This window comes from Penicillium roqueforti (genome assembly GCF_015533775.1).
Source record: "Penicillium roqueforti strain LCP96 04111 chromosome Unknown scaffold_47, whole genome shotgun sequence".
NCBI lineage: Eukaryota > Fungi > Ascomycota > Eurotiomycetes > Eurotiales > Aspergillaceae > Penicillium > Penicillium roqueforti.
In genome coordinates this window covers 99,016-125,425 of record NW_024067611.1, presented here as the reverse complement: position 1 = coordinate 125,425, position 26,410 = coordinate 99,016, and the positions used below count along the sequence as shown (strand labels likewise).

The 26,410-nt window shown below is 49.7% G+C and overlaps 9 protein-coding genes across 9 annotated transcripts; 7 read left to right on the top strand and 2 right to left on the bottom strand.

Moving 5' to 3' along the window:
• Positions 1 to 1,145: 1,145 nt before the first annotated feature.
• phoB (regulatory cyclin phoB) lies at positions 1,146 to 2,243 on the top strand (the record flags this gene model as incomplete). Its single annotated transcript, XM_039077684.1, has 1 exon — positions 1,146 to 2,243. The coding sequence occupies one exon, from the start codon at positions 1,146 to 1,148 to the stop codon at positions 2,241 to 2,243; it is 1,098 nt and encodes a 365-aa protein (XP_038924619.1).
• An 845-nt stretch (positions 2,244 to 3,088) lies between these two features.
• Positions 3,089 to 4,861, top strand: LCP9604111_9429 (putative tRNA-specific adenosine-34 deaminase subunit Tad3; the record flags this gene model as incomplete). The annotated part of the gene is made up of 3 exons (XM_039077682.1): positions 3,089 to 3,185; positions 3,241 to 3,292; positions 3,349 to 4,861. The coding sequence occupies 3 exons, from the start codon at positions 3,089 to 3,091 to the stop codon at positions 4,859 to 4,861; spliced, it is 1,662 nt and encodes a 553-aa protein (XP_038924618.1).
• A 1,036-nt stretch (positions 4,862 to 5,897) lies between these two features.
• LCP9604111_9428 (mRNA-binding ubiquitin-specific protease UBP3) lies at positions 5,898 to 8,476 on the bottom strand (the record flags this gene model as incomplete). The annotated part of the gene is made up of 2 exons (XM_039077681.1): positions 5,898 to 7,907; positions 7,961 to 8,476. The coding sequence occupies 2 exons, from the start codon at positions 8,474 to 8,476 to the stop codon at positions 5,898 to 5,900; spliced, it is 2,526 nt and encodes an 841-aa protein (XP_038924617.1).
• A 1,261-nt stretch (positions 8,477 to 9,737) lies between these two features.
• On the top strand, positions 9,738 to 11,758 carry LCP9604111_9427 (RING-type E3 ubiquitin transferase MAG2; the record flags this gene model as incomplete). Its single annotated transcript, XM_039077680.1, has 2 exons — positions 9,738 to 9,845; positions 9,905 to 11,758. The coding sequence occupies 2 exons, from the start codon at positions 9,738 to 9,740 to the stop codon at positions 11,756 to 11,758; spliced, it is 1,962 nt and encodes a 653-aa protein (XP_038924616.1).
• Positions 11,759 to 12,599: 841 nt separating this feature from the next.
• On the top strand, positions 12,600 to 14,546 carry erg4 (c-24(28) sterol reductase; the record flags this gene model as incomplete). The annotated part of the gene is made up of 5 exons (XM_039077679.1): positions 12,600 to 12,637; positions 12,775 to 13,818; positions 13,870 to 14,201; positions 14,258 to 14,475; positions 14,535 to 14,546. The coding sequence occupies 5 exons, from the start codon at positions 12,600 to 12,602 to the stop codon at positions 14,544 to 14,546; spliced, it is 1,644 nt and encodes a 547-aa protein (XP_038924615.1).
• Positions 14,547 to 15,066: 520 nt separating this feature from the next.
• LCP9604111_9425 (dienelactone hydrolase family protein) lies at positions 15,067 to 16,268 on the top strand (the record flags this gene model as incomplete). The annotated part of the gene is made up of 6 exons (XM_039077678.1): positions 15,067 to 15,127; positions 15,219 to 15,302; positions 15,367 to 15,518; positions 15,637 to 15,888; positions 15,942 to 16,053; positions 16,114 to 16,268. 6 exons carry the CDS (start codon positions 15,067 to 15,069, stop codon positions 16,266 to 16,268), a joined length of 816 nt encoding a protein of 271 aa, XP_038924614.1.
• An 881-nt stretch (positions 16,269 to 17,149) lies between these two features.
• Positions 17,150 to 18,416, top strand: LCP9604111_9424 (chitin synthase export chaperone; the record flags this gene model as incomplete). Its single annotated transcript, XM_039077677.1, has 7 exons — positions 17,150 to 17,179; positions 17,256 to 17,291; positions 17,365 to 17,455; positions 17,528 to 17,615; positions 17,672 to 17,765; positions 17,817 to 18,150; positions 18,202 to 18,416. The coding sequence occupies 7 exons, from the start codon at positions 17,150 to 17,152 to the stop codon at positions 18,414 to 18,416; spliced, it is 888 nt and encodes a 295-aa protein (XP_038924613.1).
• A 1,766-nt stretch (positions 18,417 to 20,182) lies between these two features.
• On the bottom strand, positions 20,183 to 20,742 carry LCP9604111_9423 (uncharacterized protein; the record flags this gene model as incomplete). Its single annotated transcript, XM_039077676.1, has 2 exons — positions 20,183 to 20,651; positions 20,726 to 20,742. 2 exons carry the CDS (start codon positions 20,740 to 20,742, stop codon positions 20,183 to 20,185), a joined length of 486 nt encoding a protein of 161 aa, XP_038924612.1.
• A 477-nt stretch (positions 20,743 to 21,219) lies between these two features.
• Positions 21,220 to 25,835, top strand: LCP9604111_9422 (uncharacterized protein; the record flags this gene model as incomplete). The annotated part of the gene is made up of 3 exons (XM_039077675.1): positions 21,220 to 25,368; positions 25,425 to 25,613; positions 25,671 to 25,835. 3 exons carry the CDS (start codon positions 21,220 to 21,222, stop codon positions 25,833 to 25,835), a joined length of 4,503 nt encoding a protein of 1,500 aa, XP_038924611.1.
• Between the last annotated feature and the right edge of the window lie 575 nt (positions 25,836 to 26,410).

Genomic DNA, 26,410 nt, shown 5'->3' with positions numbered 1-26,410 from the left:
CAGAAAAGTGGTCCCGGACTAATGAAGGAGCGACAACCTTACTGGTCTGAGGCTATAAATGTTTGTATAACGACACTTTGCTACGGAAACTGAACATTCTGACTGCTTCTATATTAAGATATTCTGTCAAGAAATGTCATTGCCGAGTATGATGGGGATAGCTAGAATCTAACCACACATTGGCATGATTTCCATGATTGTTTGCCTTTCCATGGAATCTAAGGGTATGTATTAGGAGTGTATGAATCTTAATCCATATTTGCCTGGGTATTGAGATCTATAACTAGTTAGTTATGTGTTTGGTAGCCTATATTGTAAGGCCTTGACCGTTGGTATCAGTCCCCATCTACATACAGCACTGCAGCCAATCCGATATACTGCTGGTTTGAATCTGGGGAATCAGATATTGGCACGATGTAAATACAACCATTAGCTGCCATATACCTATATAGGATCTATATCTATATATCTTGATATCTATGTAGAACTGCAAGATATCACAATGTATTCTACTAATTGTCTTGGCACTCTAACCCAATCCAGCTAGAGTACGGCAGTTTCACCCCGCTTCCCGGGGCTCGGTAGTAGATTCAGTTGATTCCCGTCTGCTCCGTCTGATCCGTCACATCCCTGTACAATAGATAGACCGCTACACAACATCTAGGGCTATTAATTTGATCAAAAAGACTGCGATCCTTCGTTCGCCAAGATCAGCTCTCTACGCACCTCTATATACATACATGGACATCTAGACAGAATACAAGAAAATAGAAAAATACACATACTGTAACGGTACAGTCACCGGAAGCATCCAGCCACTGACAGCATGGATCTCATTACCTCACGAACTTTGAAAAGAACAAGATTTTCAACCGGCTTTTGCCCCCTTCCTGTTCTCTTGTCCAAGGCCATTCGGAGTGTTCTTCCCAGATCATTCCCCCTCTTTCCTTTGGCGACATTTGGTTTCATACCATCGCAATCCCTTCCGCTTTCCCTAGCCTTTTAAGCCTCTGAGGATGAGGGCCGGCCGTGCACCCACGCCATCCACAGCGCGCCCTGACAGTGCGCCCACGTGGTCTCACCTCGCACTGTGAATGCTCGGATTCCCTTCATTCCTTAATAACCTAGTCACACCCTAAAAAACTATGTTGGCGTCTTCGCCCTCGCCTTCGACGGCTGCGTTACGCTCCCCGCTTCCTTCAACTTCGGGGTCGCATTCTCATTCCCACTATGAGCCGACTGGCGCTCCACAATTCAATAGTCCTAGATCCTCGCGTCTGGCCATCGACGAACTTCGCTCAGCCTTGAATCGGCATACTGTCGATCCTTCATCTCCTGAAGTTTCAGGAGATCTTCAACGCAGGCGCGCATCGACATCCGACACTCTGAAGACCCTGGTCAATCATTCGGCCTTGGCTTCGACACCCCAATCTACTTCTTCCGCCGTGACTGCAACCACCCCGGCGACTGCCCCATCTACAAACCCACCCCCAGATTCTTCCTCCCCCGCTCCCTCGATGCCCGCCCCAACCCCGGGCTCCAACAAGCGCAATAGCCAACGCGACCATCACTCATCGGATGCGACGCCGGCGGAATACGATGGCGAAGACTTGGAAAGATCGCAGTCCAAGCGCCTGCGACCTTCCAAACCAGAGGTCAAGATGTTGCCCACGCAATATGAACTGGCCGACCCTCGTGACATGGTCGTGCTGATCTCTAGCATGCTGATGGAGCTGATCCGTTTCAACGACAAGATCCCACTACACCAGGGTCGTCTGACTCGCTTTCACTCCCGCTCTCCGCCCCGAATCTCCGTGCAAGATTACCTCCAGCGATTGACAACCCACGCTACTCTCTCACCTCCCATCCTCCTCAGCATGGTCTACTACATCGATCGACTCTGCGCGCTGTACCCCGCCTTCACCGTGTCGAGTCTCACCATCCATCGGTTCCTGATCACCAGCGCCACCGTCGCCAGCAAGGGACTCAGCGACAGTTTTTGGACCAACAAAACGTATGCTCGAGTTGGTGGAATCGGTATGACGGAATTAGCCATGCTTGAACTAGATTTCTTGTTCCGAGTCGAATGGCGCATTGTTCCACAACCGGAAGTGCTGGTGGACTATTACCAGAGTCTCGTCGATCGATGCGAAGGGTTTGAAATTGAAGGCGTTTGCCAGAATGGCAGTGCTAAAGCTGGGGTAACGGGAATTGCCCCAGCAGCCGGTCCTGTTTCAACATAAAGCTGGAGATTGCGCCCAAATACGCCGATGCAAAATCTGCACAAATTACGTTCTGCCCTGGACCACTCGGGCTGGTCTCGAGTCAGCCATGGATGAGTGGGTTCTTCCGCCTGTCACCCGCCGAGCCACTGGCGGTGTGAATTAATACATACCACTTGCATTAGGGGGGGTGATGGTGTCTGATCTCGATGCACCATTGCTTTTGATTTAATATCGAGGAGCACCGGCATCAGACACGGCGCTTTAGAACAGGGATCTATCTCAGCATATACCAAAAGGTCAATGGGTTGTACCTTGTTCCTACTTTTCAGCGATTTTTTATTTTACGGGGCATTCGGCGTTTGATGTCTCACGGGATGATGAGGTGATATCTATGGCCTTTTGTCTTAAACGGGTATTTTTTTAGAACCATACAAATCTCAAATATCGACTCATAATCTGAGCATTTTAAATTGTAGGGTTGGAAACGAGATACATATGGAGCAACTATCATTATGGAGATTCCCATATACTTCTATGTCTAGCTTCTCGTAAATGTATTTGATCGATGTTCATTTGGAGAGTAAACCATATAAAAGACCAAAGCGAACTAGCGTGAGATCATGTTTGCACTGTTTGCTTACTAACTTTGTATAGCTTTCTTCTTTTTTCCAAGTCCTCATGTGAATACTTCCTCTTTGGCTGAATTATTCAAGTCGATGTCGGCGATTGAGGCTTAATGCAAGCCCAAGGCACTTTCAGTTACAATCGCTTTTACCCTATGACATTGGTTGTACATTGTCAACCTATCCTGCAACATTCTATCTCACCCCGCGCCTGGCTGGGTGCCGTTTGAGATAGCTAGAATGGACGTTGAAAGGACAATCAGAGGCCTCAAGCCCCTTGACGGGCAAGTGGTCCCTATTCGAACAGTCCAAGAGACAAGGCCCCAAGAAGAATTCGGTATGACCTACAATATCGCCCTCTTCTTGCGACATCATGATTAACCAACAAGTAGGCGATGCCTTTGTCGCAGAAGTCAATGTGAAGTCTGCATCCAAAGTGATCAAGTAAGCTATGGACTCCCAAGTTTCCCGGTTTAAACTCCATATTAATCCTCAATTAGGGCTATCGACGCGGCTTTCCCCAAAGACCCTTCCCTTCCGCTATCCCACCTCCGTCGTTTCGCGAAAAAAGAATTACTCCCGCCGCCGCTGAAGGCAGCCATTGAAAGCCAGAGAGTTCCTCTAACGGCCCCGACACAAACTATCTTCGTCCTCATATCACCACCACTGCCTGATCTCACCACACTCAAGGCTCTGCTCGCTCCATTTGCGCCGCACACGGCGCCGGCCGCTACAAACGATCCTCCGACTACGAATGAAACGCCAGACGAAGCTTCACAATCCGATATACCAACCCCTACTATTCAACTTTACCCTATCAAAATTCCTCTTTGCCCCCCCTTCAACACAACTCAAGCCGAAACATGGACCAAGACCCTCTGGCCAGTCATATTCAACCCAGCCGCACCGCGCTCAACTGTCGCGCCGCCTCTTCAAACCCTAAAACGTGTACAAGAATCTATTGAACCACGGGCAGGGTACCACCTATCCCTAGCGCGCAAAGTAGCAGAGGAAGCAGAACAATCCGGGCTAGGCCGCGGCGTAGGCGCGGTGATAGTCGACCCTGCCATCGACGAAGAACTAACCGCGGCAGGCTATGAGGCCGGACATGACACCACGTCACAATGGGACGAAGCAGTCCTCGCGGTTGCCGGTGATGCACGGTACTCCCGCTCCGAAGCGCTTGCACCATCACAGGCCCAGCTGCACGCCGGGGTAGCGCCAAACCCAGCGAGCAAGATATATGACGCGGATGTCGAGGGCGGGCCTGAACTGCACGCGCTGATGCGTGCTGTCGATCTGATTGCTCGCTGGCGGCGAGAACACGATCGGTTTGACGACGTGTCTTCATCAACGACTACTACACATCCATCGAAGCCAGAAATAGAAGCGCCAGAACTGAGCGCCTTCGAATCATACTTTTTATACCGTCACCGTCCTACATCCACCGACATCTCAAACTCACCTCGGTCTCCGTCCTCCACATTAAAGAGAAAGCACGAAGTCCCTAACCCTGAATCTGACTTGAGTATCCACCCCTCTACAGACCCTTCCCAATCCCACGTCTATCAACCACCTCTCCCTGCTCCTCCCCCATCTACCGTGGTATTTGCGGATTCTGCTGCTCCGACTACAACGCCAGCAGCCCCGCGCATCCGCACTCGCTCGCAGGGTGGCTATCTCTGCACAGACTTGGACGTCTACCTTTCTCATGAGCCGTGTCTGTGCTGCTCTATGGGCTTGCTTCTGTCCCGGTTCAGATCTGTCATCTTCCCCAGACGTGGGAGGTTAGCGAGTGGTGGCCTGTCTTCTGAGCCGGTTGGTCCTGTGGCCGATGAGCTTGATCAAGCCGCAGAGGCTGATACCTCTACGGTTGATAAGGAGGGCGAAAGAGGTTACTACGGGCTGCATTGGAGGAAGGAGTTGAACTGGAGGGCTCTTGGGTTTGAGTTTGTGGAGGATGGGGATGTGGAAATCATGGGCGAGGCTGCAATGCCTGTCTTCCATGCTTGATTGCAAATCATCCGGTATAACCTACATGTTACATAAATAAACCAAACAACGTGTTACAATTTTGAATACACTTGAGATAAACTTCCTTTGAAATTTTTTTTTTCAGTAAAAACAGGCTTTTTGACATACCACACCTGGTATTCTGCGTTCTCGCGCAATTCAGGCTGCCGACCTGTAACCTCCACTCTCTTCCAAACCTCCAACCCATTGTGGTCTGCACCATTAACCTCCCTCCTCTTCCCTACTAACACGAGCAAGAAACGCCCCGACACCCGAGGCTGAACATCACCAACCCTCTTCAACACCCTTCTATGCAGACAAAGTAATCAAGATCAAGACAAGGAAATTCGGGACTTCGTCACAGGATCTCCTGTATCCACGCCAGATGTCAAATGACATGGCAAAGAACATAAAGAATTTGATAGGAACAGCTCATGGAAACCCATTCATCTCGGCCTGGTCATGTGCGAGAAGGCCAAGATGGATTTGAATAAGGTATCCATAAGAAAACGGAGAGGGGTATAAACCGAGGTCAATATCCCTAAGATACAGCCCAAAGGTAGACTGGAAAAAAATTGGCTCAAAGACAATGAGTTATGGAGTAGCAAATGATTCGGATTCGCCACACTGAAAGAAAAGGTCAAAAAGAAAAGGTAAAAACGGAGCCCGGGTAAATGCTTTTGTGAAGCAAAAGTGAGATATGATGAAGAAGCCTTTGGGTAGAGATGTGGATGTCAAAGGACCGCCGTGCCCTATATTGTGTTCCTCTCTCCAGATGGCTCTATTGTGAACGGTGTTTCATGTGCAGAGACGAGCTGTAAACACAAAAATGGAACGAGCTCGCCGATAGATGGATGTTATGTATGACCTGTCAATACAGGCGGCAGATAATCCTCTGGAGTGAGGATCAATATGCATGACTTTGTGGAAGACACAAAACTCGATGTGTCATAGGATGTAGTGGGTATGATGCTTTTTCAACGCGTCGTTCAAGAAGTGATGCCCAGCCTAATGGCGAAGCTTTTGGCGACAAACCTCAATCCATCCGCTGGTAGAACAATAGATAGGCCACTTTGTCGTCCCGAGGGCCATAGCGGCCCAGGGGAGTTCGGACCCCAGAGGGAGCGGCAGGAGGTGGAGTGACTCCGTTCACGGATTTTTTGCTTGCATGTCCGTTGGCACCATTGCCATTGACCTGGCTCCAGCCCTTGTCGCTATCAGTTAAATCCATGTCATCCTGATCAATGTGGTCGAAAATATTGCCGTTAGGGATCTTGCCATGCCTGTGCTGCTCAAGGGCGGCAGCAAGAACCTTAGGGTCTTCCTCGCCACCAGCTTCCGCCACTTCCTCGCTGCGAACGCGACGGATGGCAGTGTCGTCCATGCGGATCCATTCCAAGCCTTCCTGGCGCCGAACATCGACTGTGTAGTGACCACCGCTGGCGTTCTTCCCGTGATGGTAAATCACACCCATAAGGCGATACTTTGGGGGACCTCCCTGGGATGCCATGGCGTTGCGCCGGTGAGCTGGGAAAACCTCTCGCGGAAGCTCCAGGTCTAGGGGATACCCAACCTTCTTCCAAATCTTCTGGGTGGCACCTGTGACACTGTCGTACTGGAAGCGCTTGAGATGAAGAATGAGGACAGGAGGCAAAGTCTCAATGAAAATTTGTTTGGTCGCGGTTATGTTGGGTCCGCGCGACGAATTGAAATCACCCTGGATGCTTTCCGGCTTTGTCATTCCCTTGAGAGCGTCGAGAATGTTGTGAACGTCATGAGACCCAATATCGAGTTGCAAAGGTTGATAGGGTTCTAATGTGACAGAAGTCTTGTTACCAGGCACCTTGAATTCTGACCGAAGCTTTCCTCCGAAGATTCTGGTAACCGGCGACTCAGCGGCAAGTGAGCCAGACAGTTGGGTGACCGCTGCTTTTTGCTTGTGGCCAACTTCTAACCAGCCGTCGATAGGAGAATCACCGCCTTCTTTCGCTGCAGTGTGCGTTTCGGCACGAGCGCACTCCTCGTGCATCTCCTCGAGAAGGAAGCCTAGGAACTCTTGGGCATCCTGCTGATGTCCGCGCCGCATGTCCCTGAATCGTGGCAGCTGTCGAACCATCTCATAAACAAATTCAGGAACGAAAGAGTCGCCATATTGCTCAAGCTCATTGGGCTTCAATCTGAGACGAAGTTGGTCTTCGGAAGTGGCCGCGTCAATAACACGGAATTCTTTCATGAACATAATCATCGCATCGATCAAAGGAAGATCGCTGTGGAAAGTGTGCGCAGCACGTCGGCCAAGATGATCAAGGAACTGATAGAACGGGGTACAGAAAACAAGAATTTGCAACACAGAATTCATGTAGCACATGTTTCCAGTGTTTACCAGTCCTCGAGGTTCAAGGAACGCAATCTTGTCGCTGTATTGAGTGACATCTTCTCCCAATTTGCTCAGGACGTCTGCGAGTGATTTGTTTTTCTGGATAGGCAATCCGTGTGGCTCAGCCAAAGCGGCCGCAGCCGCGGCGCTTGCTGCTTTCGCCGACTCCTTCGAACGGACCAAATCAGCCCAAGACTTGGGTGCAGCTAGCACAGGCGAGCTTGTCTTGTTTTCTGTAGAAGAAGCTTTATCTGATTCTACTACTGGGGCAGGAGTAACAGGTGCAGTCGATTTAGGGGTTCCAGATGCGACGCTGCCATCTTTGGCTTGGCGACGGGGGGTAGATGGTACATTGGGCACCACTGGAATAACCGGAGCAGGCTTTGGAATTTTCGACTGTGCTTGCGACCTTGCAACTGACGAAGGGGTAGTGGGCTGTGTGGAGTCTGCATCCGACTGTTGGAATGTCGTGGTTGTTGGGGTTTGAGGTTCCGAAAATTCTCGCGTGGAAGAACAAGATGGCTGAGTCTCTTCGTTTTCATCGCCTTCGATGACTATGTGCGTATCTTTGGTGGGAAGCTCAACTGATGATTGCATAACACGGCCCTTGCGACGTCTCCGCGGGGTTCTAGCCGGGAAGGGCTGCTCCGGAACAGAGAGCCAAGGAATCTAGACTACCTGTTAGAAAAGTATTATAATTCGAGATGAGAGTAAACGCTTACTGGTGGGGCAAAAGTGGGCTTCGGCGGCAGGTTTGACTGTGGCTCCCATCGTGGTGGCGGAGAAGCGATAGGATACCCCTGGGCCGAGTGGGGTAGAACAGCAGGATATTCCTGCAATTCGGGCTGAATGGGCTGAATCGATGGATGCAGGACAGACGGAGACATTATCGGTTGCAGTGGAGTCGGAGTTCTTTGATGCATGGGCATCGAATGAGGAATATGCGTGGGCGCCATGACAGGCTGCGAGTGAGGATATGAGGATACAATCATCGGTCCATAGGGCGCCTGGTATGGACGTGGAGGCCCCTGGATATGTCCATATGGTGGATACCAGTAAGGGTATTGCTGCGATGGGTATGGTTGATGAGGCATATGGCCATTCATGTGAGGAGGGTATCCCATGTACTGTGGTGATCTCATATGGGGAGGCGCGGTATTGTAAGAAAAGTCTTGCTGGCGCCTTGAAGGAGGCATAGGCAGCTGCCCATGCGGCATGGCAGGGAGGTGGTGGTTCATCTTGAGCTAGCTAGAGAAAAAAGTTGTCTTGACGTTCGGTCACGCGTTGCCTCAGATGAGTGCCATGCGCGATAGCAGTCAAGAGGAAGAAAAAATCTGGAGATGCTGTCGCATTTAGGCAGCCATCGTGGCCTCGGTAAGAGGTGTTGGATATGTTGGATAGTTGGAGTGAAGGATGAACTGCGTCGAAAGAGCTGTTGGTGTTGCTGGGATTGGTGGAAGGAGACTGGCAAACCAGATCGGAGTCAGGAAACAAGAGAAAGAGATCGCTGTACAAGTAACTCCCTAGGCGGAGAGAGTCAACAAGTGGGTATGAGAAGCGAGTGAGCAGAAGGAGAGAAAAAAGGAAATAAGAGACAAGGGTTAGGAGGCCTCGATTCACCGTCAAACGAAATGAAGCTGAAGGAGACCGAGACCGAATTGGGTGTCGGGACTACGGCAGCCTCTAACCCCCAGTGCGCCATATCAGATTCTGCCAGCAGTATGCTTCGTAATATAAGTATTTTATACGTTTCAATATATCAATATCACAAAGGCCTCTATATAAGTTAGGAATTGAAGTCTAATTCTTAATGTTTGAATTTTCCTCTACTCTCTACATTTTATCCGTATATCTAGGTGCTAGGCTTATCATGAATGTCTAAAGTAGAAATTGTGTGAAAATCAAGAACTAACTACCCCATACGGAGTTCGTAATCAGTAAGTAATGAGATCTGGCGGTGAATTAGGCGGTCAAAATTTAATATAGGAAAATCGCCGGGACTTGTTGGTTCACGTGACATTACGATTTGTAACCGGAGAGGGGCGAAACCGTACCTTCACGACATCAACTGGCACCCTGAGGGCCGTCCCTCGATCCTCACTACTATTCTTACATGGCCTCTAGGGTCCTTCATTCTACTTCACCTCTTCTGGTCCAATCTGAGGCATCTGGTTGATCACTCGATCTACTACCCGCTAGCTGATTGACATCTTATCAGTTATTGGCTTTATCCAGAGTCTCCCATATAACCCCTCATCTTCTATTCAGCCAACTGGCTCGCTTCGTCTTTCTGCCTTGTTTAGTCTATTGCGCTCTCACTGTTGCAGGATAAATACCGCATACCGCAGAGATATGTCATCCAATGCAGGACAGAACCTGCCCTCTTCCAAAGCGGTAAACATTCCGAATACAGCCTCGTCTACTCCATTTCACTCAACAGCTCCAGCGGACAACAGCTCTCAAAAGCGCGTAGGAGGCCCTGGAAGTTCTCGACCAGGGATGTCATCGAAAGCTTCAGCTACCCCAAGGAATAATCAAGCTCGGAAGAGTCAACATAACCGTCAAAGAAAACCTCGGCTATTGGATGATGACGAGTATAACGAATCGGTGGGTTCACAGGTCTATCTCCTCAAGAGCTGCCTGCTGACCCCGGAGCCCCTATCTAGGCCGCCATGAAATCCACCACCAGCCGGAAGGGACAGACGTCCATCACTCACTTGATGAACTTTTCACTTCCACCTCGCCCACAATACCAAGCACCTCCTCGCAACATCCGACGGTATACATCATGGGGAGCGGGCGCAATAGACAAATCGCGTTATGTTCATGCGAATTATCGCTTTATTGTGATGCCAAATCAAAATTTCCATGCTCAGGCAGCCAATGCCGATGTCCATCTCGATTGGACCTCGGTCCTCCAAGTGCTGGTATCTGCTCAAACACAGGCTGCCAGTTGTCCGATCTGTCTTTCTACTCCAGTTGCACCGCGTATGGCACGGTGTGGTCACATATTCTGCCTCCCATGCCTTATCCGTTACATGCACTCATCCGACGACGATAATACGGTCCCTGAAAAACGGCACCGTTGGAAGAAATGTCCTATATGTTGGGACTCTGTGTATATCTCCGAGACTCGACCTGTCAGGTGGTTCCGTGGCCAAGAAGGCGATCTTCCCGTCGAAGGCGGTGATGTTGTATTGAGACTCGTAAAGCGTGAGTCGGGCAGCACCCTTGCTCTGCCTCGTGATGGGTCCGAGACACTTGGTCCAGGTGATGACGTTCCATGGTATCACGTGGCGGAAGTTGCCGACTATGCTCGAATCATGAAAGGCGGCGAAGACTATATGACCGCTCAATATGATACTGAGATCGAAGATCTCCGCAGACAGGAAGTCGAAGACGAGCTTCTCTTTGGTGATGAGAATACTTGGACACGAAAAGCAATTGGTTCTATCATGGATGCCAAAGAGAAACTGAAAGGCATTGGCAATCCGCCTGAGGTTCGGCCAGCCAAGGAACGCAATGTTGCACCTACGCCAGCTAGTCGCTCTTCTGCACACTCTGTTGTGGCGCCAGCAACATCAGATGAATCGGACCATCTTTCTCGAACCCTAGACGACGTCCATCTTGATCCTGAATCCAGTGCCAAAGCTAAAGAGAAAGGCCGCAGCAAGCAAACGTCAGTGTCTTCCGGGCCAGATCAACCATATCATTTTTATCAGGCATTGCCTCAGTTCTATCTGTCGTCCTTGGATATTCGTATCCTCAAGGCTGCATTCGGAGAATATTCTATGTTCCCTGCAACCATCCTACCGCGAGTGGAGCACATATCAACAGGCCACATTGTGGATGATGAGCTTCGCAAGCGAGTGAAGTACCTCGGGCATCTTCCACAGGGGTGTGAAGTCAGCTTCCTGGAGTGCGATTGGAGAGACGTGGTTGTTCCCGAGGTTTTGGGGCGTTTCCGCGCAGAGACTGATAGACGTCGAAAGCGTAACCGGGAAAAAGAAGCCCGGGAAGAAAAGGATCGTATTCGCGCGGAGAAAGAGGAGGACGACAAACGGTGGGCTGCCGCTCGGCGCAAGCGGCCAAGCATTGGAAGTGCCAGCCTCAGTGAAGCCCCATTCTCTGCTCATGACTTCCAACCACTTCCTCGCAACGTGGATCCTACATTATTTGATGCTACGGCCTCCTCGGCCTCTCCTCCGCGCTCATCGTCTGGATTCGGGGCATTGGCTTCTCCTTCCACCAGTCCCCCAGGCATCCGCACTGTTTGGGGCACAACGGCAGTGGGTTCACTGTCGCCAAGCCTTGAAGCTCAACGAGCTGTACACAGTGACGGGTGGCGGCAGGGCTGGGAGGACGAGCTCTTCGCCCAGCAGGAATCTGATCTGCTCGCCCAGACGGCATCTGGAGACCAAAGTCAAAATCCCGGACCATCGTCCAGTGGGGGTAAGAAAAAGAAGAAAAACAAAACTAAGATCACTTTGATGGCCACTAGTAGCCAGAGAGGGGCATAAATCTTGATGAAGCCTTGCGTGTTTCACTTTTCTCAATTGCTATTGAGCTCGTACTGCATTATCATAGTTATGTATATGATCCATTTCCCCGAATCTTCGGGTTGTCTTAATATGTGGTTCTCGGCTGTGTCCGTATGCTATGCTACTGAAATAAACACAATTATATTTACATTTCATATACAAGGAACATTATGTATATCTGTGATGTCTTCTCCGAAGCAGAGGGAAAATAACTGTTGGAAGGTTGAAGTCAGAAGAAATAAATGAATTATTCAGGCAATATGAAATAACTAGTCAACTCCGTACGACATAGCTCAAATACAATAAGGGGTAAATTGCATAGATCTAGGGCTTCAAAATAGGCAGTTGACAACGAGCTCCCCCCACTCAACCACCAATTCTCCCTAAATGGTAAATTGCCTTTTGTGGGGGGAAATACTGCAGTACCCTACATAGCACTAGCGACTGGAAAAAAGGGTATTCTGCCCCTTTTAGTATCTATGGAGGGAAATCTACAACCTGACTGCTATCTGATTTTGAACGGATATACTCCGTAGATGTACCATATATACTACTAATACCGTTCACGCTCTACTACTACGCCTATCACAGGACATAAAATACCCCCTTATAGACTTATATACCAGATCAATACTTGGGTATCTTGCAGATTTTAAAATTGTTTCTTATGTAATCATTCAGAACCGGGGCCCGCAAAGTAAACAGTCAGGGCATTCCAGTTTTTTTTCACCCTCGCTCCTTTTTACCCTCAGCCATTCCTCTCCTTGCCCTCAATTGCAGTCAATTGCAGTCGGAACCTTGGTCTTCCGATTAAGCGACCATGACTTTAACCCGCTCGCAAACGGGGAAGACCCCTAAGTGAGTAGTTCCCACCGGAATCTAGTTGCGACGTATCCACACCCTGAATCAGGGTATATCTTGCCAATACCCGGAACAACTGGCCTGTTCATAGTAGGCTTTTTGTCAAGCTAATTTGGAACCCTTTCTTCCTCCAGAAAAATGGATCGTCCCGGCTTCGTTGAGACCCCCGGCGGCCGTCGTGCCACCCGCAACAGTTCTGTCTTGGGAAGTAGCGAGAATGAGGCCTCCCTCTCCCCTTCCCCCTCTCTCTCGAGATCCAAATCCGCCTCCCGCCGTCGTGCTGCAGTCAAAATCAAGACCGAGGAGGATGATACGCCGGTGAAGGTCACGCCCAATGGCAAGACTACCGACACCAAGCCCGAGTCCCCATCTCGCGTGATAGACGGTTGGGAGGAAGGCCTCGATCCCAAGGTCGATTATAGCGGACACTTTGAATTCGGTGGCTCCTTGGGTGTGCTGTCCATGATGATCGGATTCCCCATGCTCATGTACTACATGTGGATTGGTGCCACCTACTACAACGGCAAATTCCCTCGCCCCGCGGAGAACGAGAGTTATGGCGACTTTTTCGCACACTTGGTCGATCTCATCTACACCGGTGCTTTCCCATCGGTAAAGGCATGGACTATCTACTGGGTTTTCTTCATCTTCGAGGGTGCTTGTTACGTGCTGCTTCCCGGTGTAAGTGTCTCCGGTCGACCCCTGCCACACATGGGTGGCAAGCAGCTGCCATATTACTGCTCTGGTGTGTGGTCTTTCTACACCAGCATTGCATTGGCACTCATTGCGCACGTGACTGGGGTTTTCAAGCTGTATACCATCATTGATGAGTTCGGTCCCTTGCTCACCGTTGCCATCCTCTCTGGATATATTGTCTCATTCATTGCCTACTTCTCGGCTTTGGCGCGTGGCGCAGAGCACCGTATGACTGGCTACCCGATCTATGACTTCTTCATGGGTGCGGAGCTTAACCCCCGCATGTTCAAGATCCTCGACTTCAAGATGTTCTTCGAGGTCCGTCTCCCGTGGTACATCCTTCTCGGCCTGTCTATGGGTGCCGCGGCCCGCCAATGGGAAATGTATGGTTATGTGTCTGGCGAGGTTATGTTCCTTGTCATGGCCCACTACCTTTACGCCAATGCCTGCTCCAAGGGTGAGGAGTGCATTGTTTCCACCTGGTAAGAGTATCTCCTGCCCCAGAATCAAGATTATTTCCTAATATTTCATAGGGATATGTACTACGAGAAGTGGGGCTTCATGCTGATCTTCTGGAACTTGGCCGGTGTGCCTCTGAGCTACTGCCACTGCACCATTTACCTCGCCAATCACGACCCTGCTGAATACCGCTGGAACCGCTACTTCCTTGCCTTCCTCTTTGTCGCGTATCTGTTTGTCTACTGGGTGTGGGATACCACCAACAGCCAGAAGAACCGTTTCCGCCAGCAGGAGCGTGGTACTATAGTCACCCGCAACACCTTCCCTCAGCTTCCTTGGCAGACAGTGGAGAACCCCAAGACTCTTACTGCGGCTGATGGCTCCAAGATTCTTATAGATGGGTGGTGTAAGTTCAAGACAAATAACAAAAATCTACAAGCTCCAATACTAACAACCGTATAGATGGAAAGGCCCGCAAGATCCACTACACGTGCGATCTTTACTTCGCCCTGAACTGGGGCTTGATTACCGGATTCTCAAGCCCATTCCCTTGGTTCTACCCTGTTTTCTTCGCTTGCATGATCAGCCACCGTGCTCTTCGTGATATCCAGCGGTGTCGTACCAAGTACGGCGAGACTTGGCTTGAATACGAACGTCAGGTGCCTTACCTGTTCATTCCTGTGAGTAACTTGACCTTGAGGACTCTCCCAGCACCTATGTCTAACCTTGTGTACTCTAGTATCTCTTCTAATCGCAGCCCGCTGCTTTCCCTCGGAGTCATTGAGACCTCGGTAGTTGAGACCCCAGGGGATTCTTCTTTTACTTCTTTAGGTCCGATTAGACCATCATTCTGCCAAACAACCTTGGTGTAACATGTATAAACAAAACGTCAAATAGATTATTAATATGTACCGATCATGAAGCAAGATGTTCCGGCCATCCTATGATGGCCTCTTGAGTTATTTTGAACCCACCCTGTGACTTTTTTATGACTTTTTGTACGACAAGTCATCGGATTCCGAAGTTGATCCAGATGTGAAGACAGTATATTCTATTCAATTTAATGTACGGAGTACAATTGGTGCATTCAAGCAAAACCAAAGACCAAAGACGTCTACTTCGTTGAGATGTTGGCCAGTATCAGCACATGACTGCCCCGCGTGTTATCGATAATGATTTCACCGTCAATCGTCTGTATTTCTACGGTCGTTTCAATTGGTTTCTCAATTCTATTCCAATATATTTCTATCTTTGAAAGAAACTAAGGCAACATGCTGATCCAAGAATCCTATCATGACGTCCCCACCAAAGCGGATGGACAGGGGACAATGCGTATGTACACTATGGTCGCTCTCGTACAGCACATTTCTCCCCGCTATAACGCCATTGCTCCTTCATAATGTCAATTCTAACAATTTCCAAGGCATCTATGTCTTCCATCCAACAATCCCAGGCTACCCCAAAGCCCGCTTCCCTGGAGTCGTAGTCTTCAGCGAGATCTATCAAGGTTCGTGTGCTCTTCTATTATTGTGACCATGTCGGAACACCTCAACTAAAGACCCGACCCACAGTAACGGGCCCTGTGGCACGCTTTGCACGCCAAATCGCAGGCCAGGGCTACATTTGTGTTGCTCCTTCGAGCTATCATGAATTCACTGGTCCGGAACCTCTGAAGTATGACGCGGAGGACACGGACAAGGGGAATGCATGGAAGGTTGGCAAGGTAAGCGAAATAAGACAGCTTCCATGGATAAATTCATTACTTGTGTTTTCTATTCTTGTTCTTTATTGGGCTATACTTGTGATTAATCTCAAGCGCTGAGTCGCTGACTGTCTATCAGAAACTTGCCGCTTACGACGAAGACGCTAGTCTTTGTGTGGATTATCTGCTCTCGCTGCCTACTTGCACTGGAAGAGTTGGTGCCACGGGCATGTGTCTGGGTGGCCATTTGGCCTATCGTTGCGCGCTAGATAGCCGGGTCAAGGCGAGCGTGTGTTACTTCGCCACGGATATCCACAGCAAAACCCTTGCCCGAGGCAAGAATGATGATAGTTTGGAGAGAGCTGGGGATATCAAGGGTGAGATGCTAATGGTATGTATATATTTCCGTTGTGTTTCGTATGTGTCGATCGCTAAAATCTCCAGATCTTCGGCAAAAACGATAACCACGTCCCGCCCGAGGGACGCGATCTCATTCGCAAGACCCTCCATGATAAGGGCGTCTTGTTCGGTTTCTATGAAGTCGCTTGGGCACAACGTGAGTTGAACACATCGCTCACCCTCGAGCATCAATATGCTGACAAGAATACTTATCCAGATGCCTTTATCCGTGATGAGCTCAGCAAGGGTCGGTATGATCCAGCTATTACCAAGGTCTGCTTTGAGATGCTGCTTGAGCTGTTCGGGCGCACCTTGAAGCTGGATCTGGGCGATCATGATGGGCAAAAATTGGTGATCGAGGATGTATGTTAGAGGAGCATTCGAGTACCTGTCAAACTTCTCAAACGAAGGTGCTGATTCGCTGAAATCGGACGCTATCAATTAATTTCCAACGGGGCTAGATCGAGGTCTTATAGTAAGTACATATGAATACTCCGTAGAGGTACAGGGTAACGATACGGCACTGCAGGCGCCAAACAGGATGCATATATATCCTGAACGTTGGATCGTATGTTGTATGTGTGTACGTTCACTAAATTGTGGGTTGAGTCCACCTGGTCGACCTGGCGACCATATTATTGTCCTCCGGCAAGGGTGGTCACCACTTATCCCTAAAAAAAGAAGAGAACAAAAAAAAAGAAAACAATATCAGCACTGGGTCTAGGGAGATCTGTACGTATCCAGAAGAGTAGAGGAACAAGGACTGTTTCTACCATATACCTCCGGGCGAGAGTACTATTATTAGCGACTGGACCCAAGGAAGCACCATTTCCCACGCTTCAATTTCCAAAGTTCAATTGTTTTGATCCGATTGGAATCGCATTCGAGTCGGATTCGAGTCGATTTCGATCGAAATTCGTCCCGAAAAAACTTGGAAGTTCAGACGAGGTTTTTTTTCACTCTAAGCCACTAGCGCCAGCCCTGTGAGTCCCCCGAGTAACCTGTGGAAATCAGCTTGAATCATCTCTTATTTCCCATCAGCTCGCTATTCACGCTGCACGGCTACACAGCTATACAGCTACACACGGTTTCATTTCTCTACTTCTTCACCTTCAAAACAACCTGGTTCCACTAGAGATCCACCGATCTGGACTGGTCCTCCACGCGGGTCAAGACGCCACCCCAGTCTGAACACTCTTTGTCAACATTGCCTCACGCCTATTCTGCCTCTCATTTGAAATCCCCAATTCAAAATGGGGTCCACTCAATTCGGGAAATTTCACGTAAGTGCGGATCGATTCTGGAGACCGACCTCCTAATGGGCAGATGCTGACCGCACACCCTGTATGGGTACCACAGGACTTCTGTCGCGACTCGACCCTACCAGTTTGCAATGTGAGTGAGATCGTTCTGAAAATTCCCTATAATGGCTGGAATGTCAACTGACTGTATCATTCGTCGTGTACAGCTTTTCACCAATCAAACCGCAACTGATGCCTTCGGCGCGTGCGATCTGACCGGCATTCCTCTCAGTGGGGATAGACACCTTCGGAACTTAGGTACGATCTGCAAGACCGAGGTCGATGTGATTGGGGACAAATGATATGAGCACGATTGCTGATTTTTGATAGGTTCGATTCTGCTAGCCTTCATCGCTATTGTCTTGAGCTTGGGTATGATATGGAGATCGGACAAGAAGCACGCTGCTGTCGGCCGGAGGTATGGAATATCTTTGTTCGCTATTGAGATGTCGACTGACATGGCGGTATTTGCAGGGAAATGCAATTATTTTTGCTCGGTTTCATCATTATTGAGATCTGCGAAATATTCACAGTGGGCGGCTTCCCGCTGCACGACGCAGTCCGAAAGGTAGGATTTCTACATGATAGACTCGAGGCCTCAGCTGACAGAAACATCTAGGGATTTTCTGCAGTACACATCGCCGCGATTACGGCGAATTGCTGGGTCCTTCTCATGAACGCACTGGTTGGCTTCCAATTACTTGACGACGGCACCCCAGCTTCCATCGGTCTCATCTGCGCATCTGCTGTGGTCCTCTTCATCGGGACAGGCTATATTGCATTGGACACTGCATTCGATTGGACTGGCCGCTTCCAGTCAAGCCATGATACACCAAATCGCAACATCGCCCTCTATGTTCTGTACCAACTCTTCCCACTCGTCTGCATTGTCTTGTTCTACGTCCTAGAGGCCGTACTAGTGCTTCGGGTTCTGGGCGAGTTCCGCCCAATGCGTAGGTTTACCACACTGGACTCAAAATAAACATGTGCTAACGGTGCAACAGTGTATCTCAGCGGTGCTGGCTTGTTGTTCGCAATTGGTCAAATCTTTAATTATGTTATCAGCACCCACCTGTGCCAGGCCTCGCATGGCAAGATCAATGGAGCTTTATTCGAAACTCTCTTCACCCTCCTTTCTGTCTCCGGGGTCTGGGCCTTCTGGAGTAGTATCACCGAAGACGACTGGCCTCTGCCCGTGGGTGGCGGTGCTTATAACTGATTTGATAAGTATTCCATTTGCATTATCTATTGACTTTGCTTTTTCAGTCTCTTGCGTGCGAATATTAACGCCTCTAATTATTATTTTTTGCCATACATACTTTCTTTACGCTTGTTTACGAGTCTGGATCTTGAACTGGGATTGTCGACGTTGTGATACCCCATTTCCTTGAGTCATGTTTCACGATTCATCTGCCATCTCTTACCTTTACGGTGGTTATCATGCCTTGTTTTGTGACTCGTTCCAGCCCATCTGTGTTTTATGAATTTACCTGCGGCAGTTTCGATCTGCCAGTCTGAGTACTGGTCGACCACTTCCCTGTCGGCGTTTACCCGTTATTTTGTTTTATGAGAGATACCTCCTCGCCATGTACTTAGTTGTAACCCATGTCAAATAATCGACTTTAGCTTCTCCTTTCCCGAGTTCATTAACGCCAACTAAAACAGCCGATTCTCACCCCTCATTTATATGAGGACTTTTGTGCAAATGCCCCTCCAGTCTCTTATATTGGTCTCTGATGCTACCTACCCCCAGTACGGACATTGGGGAAAGACAAACTTTCTAATGCGACTCGGTGTTACCACTAGGGTATGCTAGTTTGCACATCGCTCTATACGCCATCTCCCAATTGGCCACCAGTGTGACATCCATGCCGAGGGCTGAGTGTCCATCCCTTGTGCTGCGACTCTTAGTACTTCAGTGTATATAATAAGCAACTATCTAATCCAACAACAGCGTAACTCCCTTCATAGCCCAATAGATACCGAATTTGGACCTACCCCTCTCGTTTCTTTGTTCTTAATTCTCTCCAGAAGTTGTCGAATATGCGCTTCAATATCGCCACTCTCGTCCTCGCCTCGGGGTTCGCCTCAGCTACAGGCACAGCTCATGTGGTCAATAACACCTACATCCAGACCTGTACATATACCTTTTCATAAATCAATTCTTCGAATGCAAGTTCGATAAGCTAGTATACTAATACAAGGTATACGCATAGTGCAACAAAAGAATCTAGATATCGTCCGGCAGCTCCCACAGATGTGTAGTCTCGCTGCTTGTCTCAACTTGACAGCCCAGATTATGTGTATTGCTAATGCCATTATCAATGGTGATCCGGCTGCTCTGCAGAAGTGCTTAACGACTTCCATGAGTCAGGTATATTTCTGCCTTCATCGAGTGAACAAATACTAAGATTCGAGTCTAGGTCTGCTCATGTGTTGCTTGTGTTCCAGCGGTTGAGAATGTGCTTGTTGCGCTCGGTATCTGTCCAGTTTCGAGTGATGTAGACGACGATGAGCCTTCTTCTGGGTAATGGCCATGCAGTCCTCGGCCACGTGCTAGTTAAAGGTGTTCTCATTGCATGTCATACATAGTTTATGCTTCTTTCCTAGTGTAATAATGCTAGTTAATTGTCTTTCTCCTCTTCTCATCTCTATCGGCGTTCATGATTAACTTAGTATCAGGGACATATAGGCAAGGGCTCCAAGGTTAGATAAATCGCACAATGTCAGATGTAGCCACGGCTTTCAAGGTTGGGTTAAGTTACGACAGTAGAGGAATCTATATCTCTAGCAAAAGTCATCCAGTGATTGTCAGATTAGTATAGAATTAGTTATGTACAGTGGGTATTTAGAGGTGTTCAAGAAAGGAGGATATCGAGTCCTGCACCTGAACTGAAAACACGAGACTCGTAATTAATGTACGTGAAATTCAAAGTGCATTTGAATGTATCAACAGGGAAAGCTTAACCAAAACCTTTACACACCTCATAGTCGAACTTTGACATCGACACATGGGAGAGTCCACTCCCGTCTCCCCAAGAGGCTGCGCACCCACTCCAAGCCGACTCCTGTCCACTCGGTGGGCCTTGACTCCATTCCATTAGGAGAAATTCGTTGCTGGACACCCTCCAACACAGCACCGGCTAAAACTTTGGCGGTGGAGTTCATAGTATCGAAAACAAATTCCGTTAGACCCTCGCCAGACACTGTTGCTTCGTATGTGGCGTTGCCCGAAATGGCATAGTTGCTAGGCTCCGAGGTATAGCGTGGTGCAAACCAATTACTTCGTAGGTCAAAGATGCACCGGTCTGACCAATGACATGACGAGACGAAGAGAATCAGGAGCAATGCGGAGCAGTAGATACATGGCCGGTGGATGATGTATGTCAAGGCAACAAACGAGATGATAAAGAGCGGGGAGGCGTTGGTAGGAATAAAAAGAAGAGGTAACCAGCTATAATATGAATCATATGGGTTAGTCTGAATCCCCTACTTTGCTGCTGATTGCTAGTTGATTGCTTCTCTTACCTTCGTAGACAGAACATGATGGGGTTTGCGGGCGCTGGTCTTCTGACGGACGGAAAGGTGCAGATTGATGGACAAAAGTTTTATTTGACGTGAGTTGGATATCCTGATAATCCAGTGAGCTCACCACCTTCGAACTCAGTAAGTGAAAGTGGGTTAAAAGAAGTAAAAGTAATCCGATTCACTAATGACGCGAGTCGGGCAAGAAATAACTAGCCACAGTCGCCACAACTCGGCAGGCTCCAGCCACACCCACGGCTTGAACAATATTACCGAGAGTTCTTCTCTCCTTCATCCTCCCTCTCTACTTCACCACGTTCTTCAATTTCATCTCTCTTTTCTCGTACTTATCTCTGATTTGCTCTTTTGCCGCCTTTTCTAGCCTTTGTGATTTCCAATTTCATACTCTGTCCCTCTCGAAAGAGAGCTTCTGAGAGCTCTGCAAAGCTTGGATCCTATCGGCGGAGGTCGCCTGTAACCACGGCGTAACGGCAGAAATGTCCACCCCCACCGATCTCCAGGCTCTCTTAGCCAGTATCCGGCCTCGTCCTTCTCCTTCAAACACTCCTGGCCAGGATAACCACCAGGCCCAGCGCCAATCGTATTACCAGCCTGCTCTGTTCCCGCCGCACCCTCAACAGCAGCAACCTTACGATGGTCAGAGCTACCCTCATCCCCAGTCGCATGGTTACCAACATCCATCAGTATCCTCAACTTCCCAAAGTCCTGCCCCAATGAATGCTCCCCCTCATCAGAGCTCTGATATCTTGAGCCCTAACATGCCTTCTCCTCGGGGCGAATGGCCCCAGCAGCCGCAACCGCAGCATACCAACTCAGGCTCTGTGGACCTTTTGAATCTTCTGAGATTCAGCCAGCGTCCCGGTGCTTCTGCTCAGCCGCAGGTCCCAGCTGCAGCTCCCGATCACTTGCAGCCCCCGCCGGCCCAGGGAGCTCCTTCGTCGCACGGACGAAATATTTCCGCGTCTGACTTAGTTGCTACTTTGTTCGGTCAACAGGCCCCTGCCGCCCCTGCGGCTGCGCCTGCTGGTCCTCCCCCGGCCTTCCAATCTGGTCAGCCTGAGGGCCCTAACGAGAATACACAGGATATGTTACTTCGCCTGCTCAACCGTTCTCGGCCAGGTCCTGCTGTCGCCGAATCACCGGCGCTGGCTTCAACTCAGCAGGTACCATATATGCAGGCTGCCGTTGATGAACATCAGAACCAGACAGCCAAGAATGTCTTCATGGAAGTTGTGGATGAGAGTCCAAGGGCGCCTGCGAACCCAGAAACGGTCGTATCGCCCAACTCGAAGGACTCAATGTTCACCTATGTCAACCCGTTTGACCAATTAGCCGCTATCTCTCCTGTTAATAAGTCTCCTCAGTCCGCTTCTGGTATCCAGAGCCCAGCTGTTGAAGTGACGCAGAAGCAAAAGATCAATGTTTCTACTAAGCTGGAGCCTTCGCAAACACCCGAGCTTGCGGCCCCCCGGGAGGGGACCCAGTCGCCAATCTTGAATGAAGATCAGAGAGAGGCTGTGCATGAGGTAGTTGGTCGTTTCGTAGATGAGATCAGCCGCTCTCTCAGCGGCGATGAGCCTCGGGCTGCAACGGAAGTCAAGACTGCTGTGCCTACTGCCCAGGAGAAATCCTCTGAAGCATTTCTTTCATCAATCGCTAGTCAATTGCGCGAGACTACTGCTGAAGCTAAAGAAGCGGCAAGCTTGACCCAGGTTGACGAGCTCGTGAAGGAGACAGAATCTCCCACGGTTCCAGTTGCCCTGAAGGTGACCGAGAGCACTGAGGCTCTAGCTGACAGCTGGGAGAGTGCGGAAGACAGCGCCGAAAAGGAAGAGGAACGAGTTGTCTCTGTTTACAACTTCCCAATGAGGCCATTCATCTCCATTGCTGTGAAAGCTACGTCTGGCAAACTTACGACCTTCCGTGACGACGATGTCATGGATATTGCTCGTCTAAAGAAGGAGTTCGATCAACTTGACAGGTCGCTGACAGCGGCTACGTCCGAATATATTGTGTACGCACTCGCCAAAACTGGTGGCATCAGAATTATTCGACAGGACGATGGTAGTGACCGACAGGTGTTCCGTTCCACTCGTGATCGAGTCTTCAACGTTGCGCTGTGTACAGCTCCTACCGCGGCTGGTGACTCCGAAGTCCAGGCAATTCTCGGCATTGGAGTCAGCGGCTCTGTATATTGGGCTTTGATCTCGCGTTCTGGAAAGGATTTCTTTGATATGGATGCCTTGGAAAGCGAAAGCTTGATCTTCCCACCTTTCCCGGCCTCGGACGAGAACACCTCTGGTGGCCAGCTGAAAACGCGAGCCAAGCGGAGTACTCGTCACACCAACTTGTTTGCCATTGGTCGGGGCAAGAACATCTACGTTGTTTCCCCAAAGGCAGCAATGAGCCCTGCCTACGGCGTTTCTGGTACCCAGCGGACAGTTAACACCGAGAAATTCTTCAAGGAGCGTGCATTGAAGATTTCCACTGGTAAAGCCGGCAAAGACTTCGCCTTCAGCGATGATGATTCCGTCATCGCCTCATTGGACAAGACCGGCCGACTGCGCTTCTGGGATATAAATGATATGCTTAATGACGCAAGTTTTGTGGAAGGCCCTGCTCCTGCCGAGATCCGGGTGCCCTTGACTACCTTCGTCACTGGCTCCCCAACCGAAAAGTCCTGGCCCACTTCGGTCCTCTTCCTCGATAAGCTTCGCGCTTATTCGCGGTCTATGGCGCTCCGTTATGTTTTGGTTGGGCTCAAGCAAAACCACACCTTGCAGCTCTGGGATATTGGGCTGGGCAAGGCCGTGCAGGAGTTGAAGTTCCCGCACGAGAACGAGTCCGATGCTATTTGCAGCGTGGCTTATCACCCGTCATCGGGTGTCATTGTCGTTGGCCATCCCACTCGTAACTCTATCTACTTTGCTCATCTTTCGGCCCCTCGGTACAATTTGCCCCAGATGTCACAGGCAGCCTACATCCGAGACCTGAATGATAAGGATAACACCCTACCTAAGCCCGAGTCCACTGCTTGCTTGAGTGGAATTCGGGAGATCTCTCTCGGTTCCAAGGGTCAGCTGAGAAGTTTGGAGCTTCTCCCTATTACCAAGTCCGCTACTGACAAGCGCGGCACCGAGGAAACCCCCCTATTTGAGCTCTACGTTATGCACTCGCGCGGTGTGACGTGCTTGAATATCAAGAAGGAGGATTTGGGCTGGACTGCGGATAACAAGGTTATTCGCCCTATTGATGCGTTGGAGCAAGGCGTGATTGAAATCAGTGATCTTCAAACTTTCCCCACATACGCCACCGATGATCCATCTCTTAACGGTGACACCGCCTCTATCCAGTCTCGCGTTGGTCCGAAGGAGTCGGCGAAAAAGCCAGAGATTGGAGAATTGGCTTCTGGAGTTGCTCCTTCGCGTAACGCTTCGCCTATCAAGTTGGCTAAGAAGAAGGAGGAGATCAGTGAGGCACCTGCCGTGGTCGAGAAGTCTGAAAAGAAGAAGAAGAAGAAGGCATCAGCTGCCGCCGAGGCTGCCAAGGCAAAGGAGCCATCTCTCACTGCTGGTGTCGAACCTCTGCCGGTCCCCGCCGCCGCTGCCAAGGAACTACAGACTCTTGCCTCGTCTACTACGGCGATGGGTGCCACCCAGGCGGCCGAACATGCAGTGCCCGGTTTCGGTCTGTCAAGTGAAGCTTTCAGCAAACACATTCAGACACTGCAGGGCAGTGTTTCAAGCGAGTTTAACAAGAGTCTTGGCCATGAGTTTGAGAACCTCCATCGTCGCTTCGATGATGAACGTCGCAGCTGGGATGCTGCCTCGTCGGCCAAGCAAGACCAAGTGTTGCGCCTGGTCTCTAGCACGCTCTCTGACAATGTCGAGAAGAACTTAGCACGTATTGTCTCAGCCAGTATCCAGACCGATGTTATTCCTGTCATCGCCGATGCCACCTCTGCAGCAGTCAATAAGCAACTGAATGGCGCTGTCTCTCAACAGCTTGGGGGTGCGTTCAATGAGGAGTTGCGACAGGTTCTTCCCAAGGCTGTCATCAATGCTATGCAGCAGGCACCTGTGGTAAAGGCTGTCTCGGATTCGGTCGCACAGAAACTTGCACCTCGCATTGAGGCGGAAGTTACCCGGGTCATGCAGTCTTCGATTGCCCCCATGATTGAGAGTTTGGCACGTATCACCAAGAAGGTGGAGTCGGATATGGAACGTCACTTCCAGGAGCAGATTAACTACTACGAGGCCCAACGCCAGAGTGATACCGCAAAGATCGAGGAGATGTCGGCCCTCCTGCGTGGCTTGTCCAATACTGTTTCTTTGCTGGCCGCGAATCAGGGCCACCAACTCCAGCAGACCCAAAGCCCGCAGCACGAGATCCCCCACCGCGAGATATTGAACGCCAACAAGCACTCGACTAGACAGCCAAGCGAGAATCAGGTGCGCATGCCGCAGCCCTTGTCTCAGCCTGTGCTTCAGCCTCAGGCTATCCCGGTCCAGGCCCCGGTCCCGGTTCCTGTCGCTTCCCCTGTCGCGCGATCCCCCGAGGAAATCGAAATGGGGGATATTGTGCAGCTTATCAATACGGCTCACTATGAGCAGGGCACTATCAAGGTTGGTTTCAATCACTTCCATATATTCGGTGTTTTTACTAACGTTAAATTTTTTAGTGGCTCCAATCGAACCAGCAAGCTGATCTTTTTGACAACTTCTTTGTCCACATATCTCCCGCCTACTTGTCTCGACTTTCTGCCATCGTCATGCTCTCTGTGGCCGTTGCTGTCACCACTACCATGCAGACCAACATTGGCCAGCGCCTCCACTGGCTCGAGGTGGTTCTCCAAAATGTGAACCCCAGGGTATGTCATTATCCTATCTCAAATGTTTGTAATATTCTACTAACTCTGGCTTTTTAGGACACGGATCTCCGCGAAGTTGCACCTCGTATTCTGGACATCATGAGCCAGCGCCTCAATACCCTTTACATGTCAGTCGTTGAGCGCAACCCGCATGACCCAATTCTGCGACTTATTTCACCCCTCGCTCGCCGTGCTCGCGAACTGCACGCCAGCCTTTCTTAAATTGCGTTTTATTTCTCGCCTTTTGCAAGTTCATGAACTCGGGGCCACGATGAGTTCATGATCTCGATACGGACCCATCAACGGCGTTATTATCTTGCTTTTTAGTATGACGTGTAATGATATCGAAGGAATGACAAATACAAAACCAGAAAAAATACATGAATTCGATCGGAGAATATAGTCTCTCTGGTAATCTTCGGGGATGGGTGGAACGGTTATCTTGGTCATCAGGTCAAACACACCTTGACGAGGTTATGAAGTTTCCTTTGATTAGGACACATTATTTGATACCAATGCACACCACTTGTATTTGCTATTTTTCCGAGGGCATATTCTATGCTGGTCTAGGCATAGCACTGTGAATGCTGGTAAAGCTTTGTTCAACCTCTCTTGCTTGTATTTGTCTAGTTCTTGTACTCTCATGTTATTGAGACTCTATCGCTTAAGATTGAAGAGCATCCGGAATGACGAATGGTGCAATGCTCGCCAATTTCTCGTATGTCTCCATCAGCTCGCGCTGTGGCCCGTTCAACTGAAAGATGACACCAGCTCCAGCTTGAACCAAGCACGATTTC